The sequence below is a fragment of the Phalangium opilio genome, unplaced genomic scaffold (assembly GCF_054372755.1).
Source record: "Phalangium opilio isolate 3A_F unplaced genomic scaffold, DU_Popi_V2 ptg000041l_1, whole genome shotgun sequence".
Taxonomy (NCBI): Eukaryota; Metazoa; Arthropoda; class Arachnida; order Opiliones; family Phalangiidae; genus Phalangium; species Phalangium opilio.
This window is the reverse complement of record NW_028324165.1, coordinates 3,065,587-3,081,020: the sequence shown is the minus strand read 5'-3', so window position 1 is coordinate 3,081,020 and position 15,434 is coordinate 3,065,587. Positions and strand designations below refer to the sequence as shown.

At 36.5% G+C, this 15,434-nt stretch overlaps 2 protein-coding genes across 4 annotated transcripts in view; both read right to left on the bottom strand.

Annotated features, from left to right (window-relative positions):
- Positions 1-13,331, bottom strand: part of LOC149679365 (uncharacterized) — a 78,899-nt gene extending 65,568 nt beyond the window's left edge. The window contains exons 1-7 of one of the 3 annotated variants that reach the window (XM_089835089.1): positions 13,022-13,331; positions 12,864-12,929; positions 11,254-11,335; positions 11,093-11,197; positions 10,680-10,811; positions 9,705-10,587; positions 5,897-9,644 (exon numbers count right to left, since the gene is read on the bottom strand). In XM_089835089.1, the coding sequence (XP_089691215.1) occupies positions 9,619-9,644; positions 9,705-10,587; positions 10,680-10,811; positions 11,093-11,197; positions 11,254-11,335; positions 12,864-12,910 (1,275 nt within the window). In that variant the 5' untranslated portion in view covers positions 12,911-12,929; positions 13,022-13,331 and the 3' untranslated portion in view covers positions 5,897-9,618. Of the gene's footprint in view, positions 1-5,896; positions 9,645-9,704; positions 10,588-10,679; positions 10,812-11,092; positions 11,225-11,253; positions 11,336-12,863; positions 12,930-13,021 lie in introns of those variants that run through there. The other 2 variants (XM_089835087.1, XM_089835088.1) reach the window with 2 other exon arrangements.
- Positions 15-5,750, bottom strand: LOC149679366 (uncharacterized). The gene is made up of 5 exons (XM_089835119.1): positions 1,064-5,750; positions 816-1,001; positions 693-755; positions 372-635; positions 15-313 (listed from the first exon to the last, which is right to left on the bottom strand). The coding sequence occupies exons 1-5, from the start codon at positions 1,114-1,116 to the stop codon at positions 37-39; spliced, it is 843 nt and encodes a 280-aa protein (XP_089691245.1). The 5' UTR covers positions 1,117-5,750; the 3' UTR covers positions 15-36.
- Positions 13,332-15,434: the final 2,103 nt, after the last annotated feature.

Below are 15,434 nucleotides of genomic sequence, written 5' to 3'. Positions count from 1 at the left end.
AGATAAGAGACAAGTTTCGTTATAATATATATATTTTTATTGAGAATTAATTTGAGATAATAATTTAGGTAAGCGTCTACGATCAATAAGAAAACAGAAATGAGAATTATTTAAAATAAGAACAGGATAATATTTTTGATGATAGGAGAAGCAGATGAGATGTTGATATAAAGGACACTCTCGAATAGGACAGAAGTAGAGCTTGTAGACAGTTGTACGTCGTTCCGGAACGCAGACAGTTTCCCTGATAGTGTAGTGGTTTGGAGAACGGCAGTAACAATTAGGGCAGCGAGTAGGAATATCGTAGGTAGAACTATAAAAATAGATTAAAATTTGTTTTTTATATACAATAAGACTCATTTCCAACTTACTTTAAGTCAATTTGTAGATCTTTTTCGTATTCGGGAAGCCGGTATGCTTTATATTTAGAAAGGAAAAACGTATCTAGGAAAATGTTAATTGGATAGAAATTAGACTGATCCCAGGTAAGGCAGATGATAGTTTGGAAAAGAGGGCAGTTAGAATTAGCGCAAAAGTATAAAATATAGCGGGATTCAGTAGTACGAAAAATGACATGAGAATTAAATTCGGTGGAAAAACAACAAGAACACAATGTTGGATAGGGATATTTAAGACTGTAAAAATCATGTATTAGTTTATTAATTTTTAGATAATAATTTATTTTGCTTTACTTTAAATCAATTTGCATGCATGGGTATTCTTGAATCATTGCGTTGTAAAGTTCTTCGCTTTCGCTGTTTTAAAAATTTCTTGTTAGGTATCTTACAATTCCTCAAACTTATTTAAAACCTTACGTTTCTTCATCCGAGGATGATTCGGTAGAGACCACATCCGGGTCGTCCGCTTCGGCGAACATATCAAAATTCGCGATTAATTCGTTTATTTGCTCCTCCATGCCATCTGGGATATCATGCTCCTCGTGGATGATGATTGGTTCTACTTCCAATTCATCATCGATATCCCAGAGTTGGGGTAGAGCGCTATATATAAAATAGATCTGGTATTAAAAAATAATTTTAACTTGCTAGCTAAAATAACTTACAATTCCTCAACCGGTTGAGCAGCGTTTGAGTCAAAAGATTTTGCTGGACACATTTTTCTAGTAGTACTCTAGACTTTGAAGATATTTTCAAACTTAAAGTTTTTTGCGTTATGATGTGAAACTTTGAAATCCGTTCAGTTTATATATGAAATTTTCAAGGTTGTTAGCTTAAGAAGTCTAGTTAGGAATTTGTAATGAGCGTCGAGGTCATCCCTAGTTTTCTTTGAAAAAATATTTAACTGTTGGTTTTTTATGTATTAACGATTTTAAAGAAGGGTCCATATTAATGAGCGTCCCTATCGAAAAATATTTATCAGTCGTTTTAAGAAGGGTGCATATTATAAATGTATAATTTTAAAAGAGGCCCTCACAACGTGCGTGTTTCTTATAAGATATTATTACTTTTCACAGACTTGAATGAAAAACAATTTTCGGAATTAAATACCACAGGCCAAACTGAGTTACAGAGTGGTCAGGATCTAAACTGTCTTTTTTGTGAAAAAGACGATATTGCTAGTTTCTCATCTATTGGTGGTGAAATTCATTACTGCGTTAACAATAATTGTGAAAAATTTAAAAAAGCCATTTATAAACAATACGGTAAAGTTTTAATCACCAATATTGAAAACGCTTACGCGATTCTGGACAATAGTTTTTTTTGTATCAATTGTAACCAGTTTTGTTACAAAGCTCAACGTCAAGAAAAAGAGTGTTCATACTGGGACAGTGAAGAGGAACCAAACTATTATTTGTGTAGCTTCCCCCAAAAATGAGAGAAATTTATTCGTACAATTTTAATGAAAAAAATATTATTGAACATGATTGTAAAAATAACGTACCTCGGTTAGGGACGTTATGTCTAATCGAAATTGAAGACAATCGTCAGAAATTTGCGCGAAAGTATAAAATAACTCACACAGTGATTAGAAAACTCGTTTGCGAAGAAATTTTGAAAAACAAGCGGGAGAGTTATGTTGTAGAACTATCTTGGGTCACTTTCTGTACAGTTGACTCATTATGTCAAATCGATACGGTTGATTGTGGTATTTACATCCCTACAACGGAGTGTAAACTAGGTCGGATTCATAAGTACTATAACAAACAAAACTGGCGTTGTCAACATCGAAAAGAGGCGGCCTACGTTCTGGGATACGTTTGTCACGACAGTGAGGCTGTTCAAGCAGTAATTAACACGGCGATTGTTAAAATCATTTACGAATGCAACTCTACGCTGACGTATAAAAACCCATTTCGCAAGAATTACGCAACATCTAACAGCTTCAGCTCAAATTTCTTGAAGCTGTTATATATTAGTGTTGTAATCGATTCTTTACGGTTCGGCAATTACTCTAAATCATCCTTATCAAATACACTGTCTAGATTTAGGGATACATTTTTTAAGGTTCGATACTCTTTTTGTAAAACCGGTCACTTTCGTGACAATGTATCCATTGATAACGTGTCTGAAGTGATTTTTTCAAAGAATGCCACTAACAAATCTTACGAAGATTTTCAAAATGCCAATCCATCTTTCCTAGAACTTGAAGGTGAAGATTGGGATTGGTAATTATGCCTCAATTCGGGAGTTACGTTTTTAATCAAGCTCTTGGTATCCATGTTGATGTTGTGCCCGCAGTACCGCGACTGGGTACGTTATGTTTAATCACAATTGAGGATAATCGTGAAAAATTTGGTGGAAAGAAGAGAATTGCCAAGTACGCTATCGAACAGCTTGTGTGTCGGGAAATGTTAAAAAACGTATATGAAAGCAGGGTCGTGCGTTTGAATTGGCCACACGCGTGGATAGAGTCGTGTCAAATCGATCCTAGAGATTGCGGTCGTCACGTTGTTACGACAGAATGTAAACTTGGTCGAATTCATAAATTCGATCCCAAAAAACAGTGGCGTTGTCAGCATTCGAATGACGCAGCCTATATTTTCCAGTACGTGTGTCACGACAGTGATAGTGTTCAAGCAGTTATTAACACCGCTATAATAAAACTTTTATACGAATTAAACTCTCCTTTAATTGTAAAAAACCAATCGATTTTTGTTGGTAACTTTACTCCTACTACTTTTTCAGTAGTATTTTTGAAATTTGCGTATTTATATTCTGCAATTACGGAATTGAACAAATTCAATTTTTCGTTTATGGACTTGACATTCACTTTTAAAAATTATAAAAGAAAGTTTGCTTTTCTCGTACACCGTCATCATCCGTTTAAAGGTGTTAGCGGTGTATTTTATAACCCGATGATTACAATGTTTAAAAATGACCACTTAACGTATTTCAACAACGACTTGGAAAAACTAGATAAAATCTTAAAACGTAATTTTCCAAATTTTTCGTTTTACTATCGAAGAATTTAACCCCAGAAAGAACACTGTCAATTATAATTCACGAGTTAGTGAACCATCACCTTTTGGTGAAATAAAAATTCAAAAATGGAGAACGTTTTTGGTATTGAATCGCGTAAAAATATAAATCATCGGTTTTCGAGTTATGTGTGTTGCAAACCTATTAGTATTAAATCAGAAGGTGCAAACGCGATACCTCGATTAGGTACATTATGTTTGATCGAAATTGAGAACAATCGTAAAAAGTTTGAAGGAAACAATCTAATATCGAAGCGTGTCATTAATCAACTTGTACGTCGCGAAATGTTAAAAAACTTGTGCGCTAACAACATCGTTAAAATATCTTACTACCGAAGTGTATCTTACCACTTACGAAATGGTGAATGGTTCGAATGGACCTCTATCAATACCCGAGATTGTGGACGCTACGTTTGTAGTTCGGCATGTAAACTAGGAAGTTTACATAAATACAACCCTAATGAACTTGATCAATGTTATCGAGCAGCGTACGTTTTAGGGTATGTGTGTCACGATCAAGCGAGTGTTGAATCGGTATTAAATACTGCAATTATAAAACTTTTGTATGAATTCAACACTCGTTTGACTATAAAGAACAGACAATGCAATGACAACCCCCATATTAAATATATTATTACACCTGTTAGTTATACTGTTAATTTGTTTAAGTTATTATATATTAGCGTAGTTATTGAAGAATTGCATAAATATAATCATTCTTTAATGGATTTAACTTTCACTTTCGAAAAATTTAAAAATAAATTTAGTCTCATTACAAGATCTCCATATCTTCCAAGTATTTTGGAAGATAGAAACTTGAGATTAGCGTATGACCCCACTTTTAAAGTATTTTCAAAAGACGCTGTTGATTATTATTATCATCAAGACTTGGAACAGATGGAAAGACACTTTTTAAATTTATTTCCAAATTTTTGGAATGTTTATCGCAGAATTTAATCGTGATGTAATCAATACAAATAAACATTGTTTTTTAAAAAATTTATTTCATCCTTTGATTTGTTTTTTACACCATTGACACAATCCTGTTTTAAAAAAATTCTGATCTAAAATAGGTAAGAGTACAGGATAAAAACCAAGAAGCGCTACTCCTGGGTTCATAGATAACATTCCACAAATAAGTCCTACAGGTACAGTTATGGGAAGGATAAGTAATAACCCACCTAAACAGACATTTTCTTTTACAACCTGTAAAACACGCTGCGTACAACATCGATTATTACAATATTCTTCAGTCTTGGATTTGCTTGTAGTTGAAACGTATTTCTCCGTTGGTGGTACATCTCTCCCTGACTCGTCGTTAGAACAATGTATGGGTATGTTGCATGTTGAAAACCCTTTCACAATTGGGCATTCCGGGGAATATTTCCGATGCTCCTCATTTACTTTATCATTAACTTTCCAACTATGTAATGTTATATCGCAATAAAAACATTTAACGGCGTCGCCTTTCTTTAAATAATAAAAACCATGTTTCGCAAACTCTGACGGTCTTATATTACTAACGGGGTAATCTTTAAAAGTTTCGAGCCGTAGTTTTTCCCAGTTCATTATAGCTTTACGTTTTGGCCCGAACTAATATCATTTCAAACCCTGTTGCTGATATATCTTACAAATTTTACCTACGTCACAACAGTACACGTGACTCACACGTGACTCGCATTTGATTGACAGGTGTGATTCTGAATTATGCAAATTATAATCATTTTCGGTTCATTTACATGTTTAAGGTCGGATCTCTGAATTATACAAATTTAGATCCTAATTTGCATAGTCAAAAGTGGGATTTCTGAATTATGCAAATTTGGATCATTGTTGGCTAATTTGCATGCCTAAAAGTGTGGTAACTTACTACTAGCGACCTGAATGGTCACCATTCGGCAAGACGAAAATACATCATCATCCTTTGAAGCTGAAATCACAGAACAGGATGGGGGAAAACTTTTTCTTTCCTCTCAAAATATTCAACGGATTTTTAGGGAATCAAATGCTAGGTGACGCTGCATGATGAGAAGTTACCCCTTTAATTCGTCCTCGCCCCCCCCTCTCTATTGTCAAAGTATTTTGGTCGAAATAAGTACCATCGATGAAAAGAAAAGAGTCAAGACCCTTGGGAAAGTTTTATTATTCATGAGGCTGAAAGGTCGTTAAGTGCTAAAATTCAAATATATGTTACTTAGAATCTTAAAAATAACTTTAAAAGTGTGAACGTTTGTCCAATACATATAAATTTGTTCCATATAGGACGTAAATGAAGTTTTTTTTGGCTGTGTAGTCTTCAAATCCATTCAATTTGCCCATACTTTTCCAAGTCAAGAACGTTCTTCCTAAGGCACATTGATCACGAACAAAGGTTCCCCCCCCATTTGTTAATGGCTTGTTGTTTGACCAAATTAATTTTCAGGGTGCTTGCAAAGAAACACTAATAACAGTTGAAGATTTTTTTTTCCTGCATGGCGTTTTAATGTGAGGTTATAGATTTTGAATTAATATAACCCAAGATTAGTTTTCATCTAAGTTTAAAGCGGAATTACATCCTAAAACTGAACACTGATTTTCCGGCAGGGAGCTCGTGTCTCCCACATTCGCGATTTTTGAAAGATGGAAAAACAGGACGACACAAGGGCTCGTAATAGCAGCCGCATCGTACCCTACTTAACAGGCGTACAAAACATTTATGTGAATAGCCCCTCGATGCGCTACCCTTAACATTGCTAAAATGATTACCCGTAAGACCATTCTAAAAACAACAATGCTAAAATGATACACGCAAGTAACCCTTAATATCAGAACAGAAAATTTTAGCGATTACACCCTCAATGATCGAGTTACCTTTAACAGTGCTAAACTGATTATGTACTTAACGCTCGATTAATACACGTACCGAAAGTTTTAGTTTACAACATAGACTTATGCCGACGCATACTTTTCGCATCTTATAAAAATTCTAACATGAACTTATGGCCAGAAGCGTTTGAAAGAGAAAGAATTCGTTATTCGGTAAAACACCCAATAATTGTTATATCCCGGTGCCTTATGCGCATTCTAAAAATAGCATCAGTGTATGCTTGCTTTTGCTTTTAAAATTTCCCTCGATTTCTTTGAATGTTGAAATAGGGGATGGGGAGCGTGGTTGAAATCGTAAAATCCAGGGTGTCAGAGAATTTAAAGGAATGGTTCACCGTTCACCCATAAACGTTTTTTTGCAGTAATCCCTTTAATTACACCAAAAACCAAGATTTCGAGGGTTGAAAAAATTTTACATTAAGTATATTTTAAATTAAATCAGAAAAACTAATTGCATTGAGGACCTTTTGGCGCCTGTATGGTGCTTTTCCGCAAAGCCAGTGAGAGTGCGATACGTCACTCTCATATATTAATTTAGTCCTCCATCTTATTGGCCGAGGACAAGCTTCTACTAAAAAGTAAACTCGACTATTACGCAGTTGAGCGCTAGACCGGCGACAAGGTACGTTGGCAGCGCCCGTAGAGATACTGGTAGAGCCGTAGTCAAGCCCGTAGAGCTCCGTAGCCCAAGGCCCAGTACGCTAGCGAATCGTGGCATATCGTAAACATTTTGATGCACTATAAGGGTACTTACAGTGATCGGGAACAGTATAAAAACTAACCGCACACCTAGAATTAACACTCTGACAGTACAACTTGGCATTTCGGCAATTAATTTTGATTCAAATTGATCAACGAAACGACTAACGAGAGCTAAACATACTTGAAGATGAAATTGTCAGACTCAAAAAAAAAACCCGACCTAAATTTTTCTGCTTGGAGTACTAAATTCTCATTAGCTAAACCTCTATTTAAACCAGCCAGTCATCTGGCAGGTGAATGAATGAATGAATATTTATTTTCTTTTCACATACAGTGAATCCCTTTTGGAACAGGAAGGAGAAGTTAGGCTGCTCGCAAGTTTAATTTTGTACACTTTAGAACATGTTATTTATTAAATTATTGTATGCTTTAAAGCTTAAGGCGCGGTTATTGTTGTTGTGGTGGCAGGAGTTGGTCTAATATTGTTCCAAGCTTTTAGGAGGGCTTTTGTCGATTGCACATTCTTGGCTTTGTCTTTACCCGTAAAACCTTTGTGCATTTGATGTTCCTGCGGCAGTTTCGCGGTATTGACTAAAAGAGGGACACTCTAACAGGATGTGAGGAATATCCTCACGCGCGGTTATTCGGCCCTCCATTTCTGTTCGGCGAGATCTTTAACAGACTTATCCACGATCTTGTTCCAGTCTCTAGTGTTAGTGGCTTCTACTCTGCTAGAACCGCATCCATGATCTTGTTCCAGTCTCTAGTGTTAGTGGCTTCTACTCTGCTAGAACCGCATCCATACGTCCCATCGAGGAAAGAGAGCCGATTAATCCAACGGGTTCTAAGTCCCGTAGCTCGTAGATAGCGGTAGATATTTTTGGCGATCCGAGTTTCATCCATGAATATAAGGCGACCAAGGTACCTTTATTTACTTTTTGCCTCTCGGGAAACAAAGGTAGACCAAGCCATTTCGCCACTTATAGCCGAGGATGCTGTCATAAAATTTCCGCCAACAGCGGCTTTGCCAGCAGCGAATTGGGCACGTTCACACGCTTTCGTAGTATAATCCCTAAAGCATAGCACTTCATTGCCATAGGTTAGGGCCGGTGCAGCTACGCTCTTCCACAGTGAACGAATGACATGGTATTTGTTGTAAGAGTGGCAACCTTTGTGTTTAATAGCTCCGAGAAGTCTATTGGCTTTACCAGCGAGATGTTTTTCGAAGGTTGCCAGGTACTCATCATGCGGGGTAAATGTTATTCCCAGGTAAGTCGCCTCTTCTACGATCCGTAGTTCACTTCCTTGAAGAGTTATGGGGATATTCGGTAACTTGTCACTTCCAAAGTGCAAGACTTGACATTTATTGGGGCAAAATAGTAAACCGAAGTCATTCGCGTAGTTGCCACAAATTTTTAAGATATCATTTAGTGTCACTTCGGTTTCAGCCATGACGCAAATATCGTCCGCGAAAAAAACTCCGGGTATTATAAAATCGAGTGCCGGTCTGGCCAAGCACGACAGTGAAGTTTAGAGATAGGGGTTAATGGTGATGTCTATACAAAATTTTATTTTAATTATAAAATGAAAACTATCGCTAATAATTTAATCTCAGTAGTACCAATATCTTTATAAAAGTACTATTGAGGTAAGAGACAAAAAAAAAATTTATGGGTGAGCCATTCCTTTAAAGGGAGTAGGAAACCTCCTATTTATAGTGTTAGTGACATAATTTTCGTCATCCACAAACTTAATATGCGAAAAAAATCCTTGAAAAATCTAGTTTATTATGATATGTTTACTTTTTTATTTGGTTTCGAAGCAATTTAGAAAATTGCAATCAAAGTATTGTGTTTGGAAAAGGCTTAGTTAAAATTTTGTTTCGTTTGATGACGTAGTAAGGAGAAATTTTCTCTCTAGATATCGCGCACGTGACGCCTGTTAGTGTCTCCGCGCCTTGTTAAGCCTATTTTATTCAGATTCGCGCGGCATTAGTAGACTCGGGAGTCTCGTGCGCTCGCGCTTGGCTTTCCCGCGAGATGCCGTGAGTGACGTATCAAGGAGAAAAACCCGCCAAAAATATTCTCCGCAAATTTCCTTTTGCCCAACCAAATTTCAAATGTTTGAAGTGTTTTTTCTGTGTTTTCCCTCATATTTAAATATTTATCAAGCATATTTTTGGAATCAGAAGAGTTTAAACTCTCAAAAAAAGTAAGGTTTTCTTTAGATTTGAGATAATTTTTAAATCACGTCGCTATTCCTTTAAATTAAGGTAGTAAAGTAATGGTCTCTCTCGCTTTAAATATATCCAGCAAACGTAAAACACAATTCACAATTCTTATCCTTACTAGTACAATTAAAATGCAATGCTTAATCCTCTCCTATGCAGTCTCCCTGAGTCCCTTCAAATGACGAACGAAAATTTTTATACTGCCAAAGGCATTTATTGTGGTACACTACAACGCCGCCTACAATGCCGCCAACAGGGCAGGCCAAACTAATACCCACATCGTAGATGTACATCATACGATATGGCTAAAAAATACATTCGGATTTTATTAAGCAAATCGAGAGCGATCTCAGAGCATTCAAATGGAATACGCTATTAGACTTTATACCGAGAAGTCGGAAATAGTTCCTTAGAAATATGACTTCTCAATCTAGGTACTCAAGACAATTAAAGCTTAAAATGACTTACCTGCAATTTCCGAACGAAGTGATGAGGTTTTACCTTCTGGAATCTTTGGAGCGACATCTTCAAATGTCTCGGAGTTGGACACCGAACTATTATGTTGAACTGCAATTGGAACTTCGGGTAAATCGCTTTCCATAGAGACGGAGGTCAATTCTGATCGTTCAATTGGGATAAGTTCAAGTTTAGGGACACATAATGGCACACTCAGTGTCCTCGTATCAACATACAGAGTTTGATTTTGTCTATTGTCAGTTTTCTGCGCATCTGACAAGGCGATTTCGGATTGGTTATCATCAAGATCGTTTTCTAGGACTCTTTCTAGTGAATCGCTTTCGATATTTGTGTCAAGAGAAAGATCCAAATGTTTTTCGAATTCAACATTCAATTCAGGAACACGAAATTCCTTCGATCGAGTTGTAATATCCTCATTGTCCCCCTCTGTCGAGACACTTTGCGATTTAAGAAGAGAGTCGTTAATGTAAATATTGTTCCCAAGAGGTTCTCGAGGCGGATCGCTCTCCTTGTTCCTGTCAGGAGTCATTTCGAATTGGTTTTCGACCTTAATTTTTGGTGAAGGCGCACAAAGAGGCAAACTGTCACTGTAGTTCGGTTTAGGGATACACAGATTCGAATTACGCGTTATAAACCCCATATTTTCAGAATTTATTGAGGTAATTTCAGTTTTTGCGTTTGTATTGTAAAACTCCGCAATATATTGATGTTCAAAAACAGGTGATTCTTGAATAATATATTCTTTATCCAGAATAACTTGGACACTGTGCATCACAATAGGAATTGTTAACTCCTGGACATTAATTTCCAAATCATTTCCAACGGGTTCAGTTTTCACGTATTCATCATTATCTAATTGATGTATTCCACTTTTCTAATATTTTTGAACAAGTAACGATAGTTTAACTCTTACTCTTGAACTTATTAATTTTTCTATCGACTATAAAAATGAAGGATGTTGCATACCATCAGATCTTTGATTCTTTTTTCCATGTCTTTAATGACCCTATTGAGTCTTTCAATTTCGTCTATTTGTTTATATATCGTTAACGTTGTTTTCACTCTCTCTTTTTCCAAGTTTGAAATTAAGACATTACACTAACCAAAATGAGAATCCATTACTAAACAATTTTCGGACTTTCTTTGGCTGAAAGTATTTTGAAGGGGCAAGCAAGAAAAAGGGGAAACCAATGACACGCAAGAACAGGGATCAGTAACAAGGTCCTCGTTAATAACGACGGACATGTTACCAATCCCCTTAGATTAGAGCCTTTAATTAGGAGACAACAGATTCGACAACTTATCCTGCGCATAGAAAATTGGCTATGATCACAAAAGGGTCTCATATTTTTGTGCTCCCCCTATGCTTTGAAAAATACCTTGGCTTCCAGTTTCGTAACTCGATCATCTCTAGCTTTTACTTCATTGATTAGATCATCTTTGCTCAAGTGATCATAGCTACATTCTTCCTCGTAGTCCATTTCCTAAAGTTTTCGTCATCTTCAGTTTGTCTTAAATAAATAATAATTTCGCAAAATACCTCTTTAATCACCAACCGTTGAAGATTTACTAAACTCATTTCGGAATTTTGTAAAGAGAGTTTGTGAAATTGTAAATCTTCCCTAAAATAAAATAATTTTTCAAAATGAAGGTAAATTAAAAACGAACAAATAAGAAGAGAGGTTTCCCCATACAATGTAGCTAAGAAAAACATGGCAAAGGTTAACTAGTTCAAAAGATTGTGATAATTATCGCTGCAATTTTGTTCAAGAGCTAGGGACCGTCCATAAACTACGTCACGCGAAAAAAAGCATTTTCTGAACCCCCATCCCCCCAGATCACGCTTCGTCACGCTTTTCTCAGACCCCTCCCCTAAAAACCACGTCACATTTCTTTAACCCCCCTCCGCACTATGATTTGTCTTAATTTACAAATTTAATTTGATTAATTTTTTGAGTGATATGCCGCCCTCTCAGAAATATTTTGCTCGGCTGAAAATTCAAGTTCTCTTCCGTTTTAAGCTTTTTCCCTCTGATTGACCTTTACAATTTTAATGTCTGGATGTGCTTTTCATAAGATTCAAAAAAGTTCCATAAAGCTTAGTTAAAGGGGCACACTTTTTAGGTTTCGACACTGTCACCGAAAACAGACTAATCGAGCTTGAGATTTAGAAAATTTGCCAAAGAAACTAAACCATTTCAATCGGCAGGGGGATTTATTCATCCCCAAAAATAACAGGGGCGAATAAACAGAGACATAAGAGAGTTTACGCTGTTTATTTTAAATGCGCTATTTAAATTGGCTATAAAAAGGTGTAAATAGTAGAAAATTGCTTAAATTTTCTACTATTTTAGCGATGATGGAATAACAATTATTGTAACGGTGGACTATGGAATGTTGTCTTTCTTCTTCTATAACATAAGAGAGCCAATCGGCCTCTTACTGACTTCGTAACAAAATCAATGCTAAATGTGACGTCACGCATCGAAGAACCTCTCCCTCCCCCTTGTCACGGACCGTCACAAATTTAGAAACCCCCTCCCCCCATAAGAGTGTGACGTAGTTTATGGACGGTCCCCTACCTCAGAAACCTTAGTGTGACGTCACCCACGCTATTTGCCCAGGACATTGTCCACTGGAGTGCGTAAAAATTGTGTCGCGCCTTCATAGTCAAGCTATAAAAACTTCGGAAAAATTTACTGGTCAACCGTCCTGTGACCCCTTTAGTTTTTAAAAAAAATATAGGACATTTTAAAATTTTATTGGACAATGTCCAGTGTCCTGTGCTTATTTCCGGCCCTGTCTATGGGTAGATCTCACAACTCACATGCATAACCAAATCACACTATAGCGTGGACAACTTACAAAGTTACACGAGTGGCTAAATGTGCGGCAATTTTGGGGGTAGAATGAAACTAAATTAACAATATTGTTGAAAAGGAGGCAATAAACATGCTAATCAGCAATAATTTTTAAAAGGTCAGGTTATTCAGGGGTCAAAACATATATAGAAAGTGCAATCCTACCATATATAGGCAGCATACCTACTTTAGTAATATTTTGGAAAATGAGGGAATTTATTCTATAGGTTAAGGTTTGGATCGTTACATGCCTTGTTGACATCCAAGTTGCATTATATTCATCACTTACCTGCTTATACGTTCGACCATAACTCGACATTCTTTAACAAATTCCATCACTCTTTGTACAGTTTCCCTGTTAAGATAACATACGAAACATTTTAATGATAATAAAAATATGGCCATAAACAAAAACTTAGTGTCACTAATATGTACATTATCACATACCAGTCAGGGCTGATATGAAGTTAGGAACACATCTTCGGGAAACGCTATTTAATCCTAAATTTCCTTTTGACCAATTTTTACTGAATTTCCCAAATTCTAAAATAGTAGAAATAGTCCTATGCGTCGTCTGCTAAAACATTTTAAGACTTTTGGCTAAATTGGCTTCCGCTTTTAGGGGTAACATAGTGAGTTTCGGAAGAACATTTTGTATGGTAAAATTTAAGAGTTCCAAAACTCCAATAAACGTCGCAATTAAAGTAGGTTATTTAAGTCCGTTTCAGAAACTAAATAAACCTAATTAAACTACCCTCCCTCCACCCGCTTTTGGATAAACGGTGTTATTTTTATGAAATGATCTAGAACAATTTCAACCAGGGTGAGAAATAAGGAAAATTTTTAAACTGGTCATTTGACCAGTAGAGCCCAAGGGTTTTAATTAAAAAACTGGTCAATGACCACTTAATATTTCTATATACTGTCAGAGCTGCACTGAAATGGCTCTAGGGATGGTTTTATTATACTGTTTATGTGTTTTATAAGCATTAATTTCTATAACCCACTTCTGGGAATTATTTTTTACTAAAGAAGGGGAATTTAAAAAGTGGTCGCGGTGACCACTGGACCCCCAGGCATATAATAAATAAACTGGTCAAAGCAATTTTTAAACTGGTCATTTGCCCAGTGCCACCGCCTTATTTCTCACCCTGATTTCAACTAAAGTTATCGTTTAGTAATATCATAAGTTAATAACTTATCGTTATAAACTTATGGTAATATCGTTTGAGATTTTTCTTTCGAGCGATTTTTGTTATCAGTTTCCTAGGAGCTCTCATCACCACTTGAATTGTCTGAAGTTTCTTCAAGTTTAGATGTAGTATACTTGCTAAATGTCCTTGGTCGTCATTTGCGTCTTTAATTACTTTAACTTCGTCATAAGCACAGGTACTAGATGGTTTCAACAGACTGAAAAATTGTCTGTTATTTTATCATACGTTCATTAGGATAAGTTTGCATTCTGTATATTGTTTTAGGACTGTTTCAGTGACAGGGGCGGACTGGCAAGCTGCACAGCCATCTGCCACTTTTAAAAAGGGCCCCCCAAGCCGATCCCTAAAATGAGAGGGGAGTATGTCGTTATAATGCACAGGGCCGTCGAGAGAGGGGGCAGTTCGGTCCTTTTTTCCAGCCCGTACCTCTCGGGGGCCCGGCCGGGCCTCGACCTTGGTTAATTCTAGTGGATAATGGTTGTAAAAATATAAATATAAAACTTAAAAATAAATTTATCTTCAACTAGAGCTTAAACAGTAAAATTCAAAAGGTGATGATGAGTAGTAGTTTTTAAACTTTAGCCTACTCTTAATGTGCTCTTAGTCCCTTGTTTTCCCCCTTTTCTCAATAAGCATTAAAGTAAAATATAAACGGAGGTTTAAGTTTTGTTTCTCTCGCGATAAGCCACGGAAAAGCTTCAACATCTTCTGAGCCGTCGAGAGAGGGGGGCAATTCGGTCCATTTTCCCGGGGCCCTTACCTCTCGGGGGGTGTAACTCGTATCAGCAATTCTCGGAAGAGCAGTTCTCGAAATAGCAACCGCGATTCCAAAAAACAGCGGCGTTAATCAAAACTGCTCTTCAAGAAGTAGCAGCTGCTGTTTTAGAAATAGCGGCTGCTATTTTGGGAAATAGCAGTGTTTGTCTAGAGTTTTGAGCATTTCTTAACAATACAGTTATGTTCGTTGGTTTTTATGTTAGTTTATTCAGTAATGTGACCTAATCTTTTAAAAAAAGGCATATTATTATTTGGGGAGTCAATGAAGATAAACACAATATTTTGGAAAAGGCGTAATATTGGTAATGTGACATATTTTTTTGAAAAAGGCGTAATATTGGTAATGTGACATATTTTTTGGAAAAGGCATATTAATTGGAAAGTCAATATAGATAAACAACAATATTTTGGAAAAGGCGTAACATTGTTACACTATTTCCAAAATATAACTAACCTAACTCAAACCAAACGAAAAAAAACCCTTAAAATCCCAACCCAACCTGACCTGACCTAATACTATTGAGTTCAAATAATCAGCGGGTGAAAATCTGGGAACAAATTCTTCTGCGCAGAGTTCGCTTGTTAAAAGGAGTTTTCCTCCGCGGTCTAACCCTGTTTCTCCTTTCCACAAAAACTTGCAGAGGTTAACGGTAATAGTTAGTATAGGGCGCTGTGAGTTAGCTGTGACATAGGGGCTACCCACCACCCCTCTATGCATTGTAAAGGGACCTACCTGTAAACAAGCCACAGGCTTAGTGTGGAAATCCCTTCATAGACAAAGCCTAGATTATTATTATCTGTACGACTTGCAATTCTTGGTTAAGCATTGTACCCTATTCCAATTTGCGGATGACAACAAAGTTTGTCAT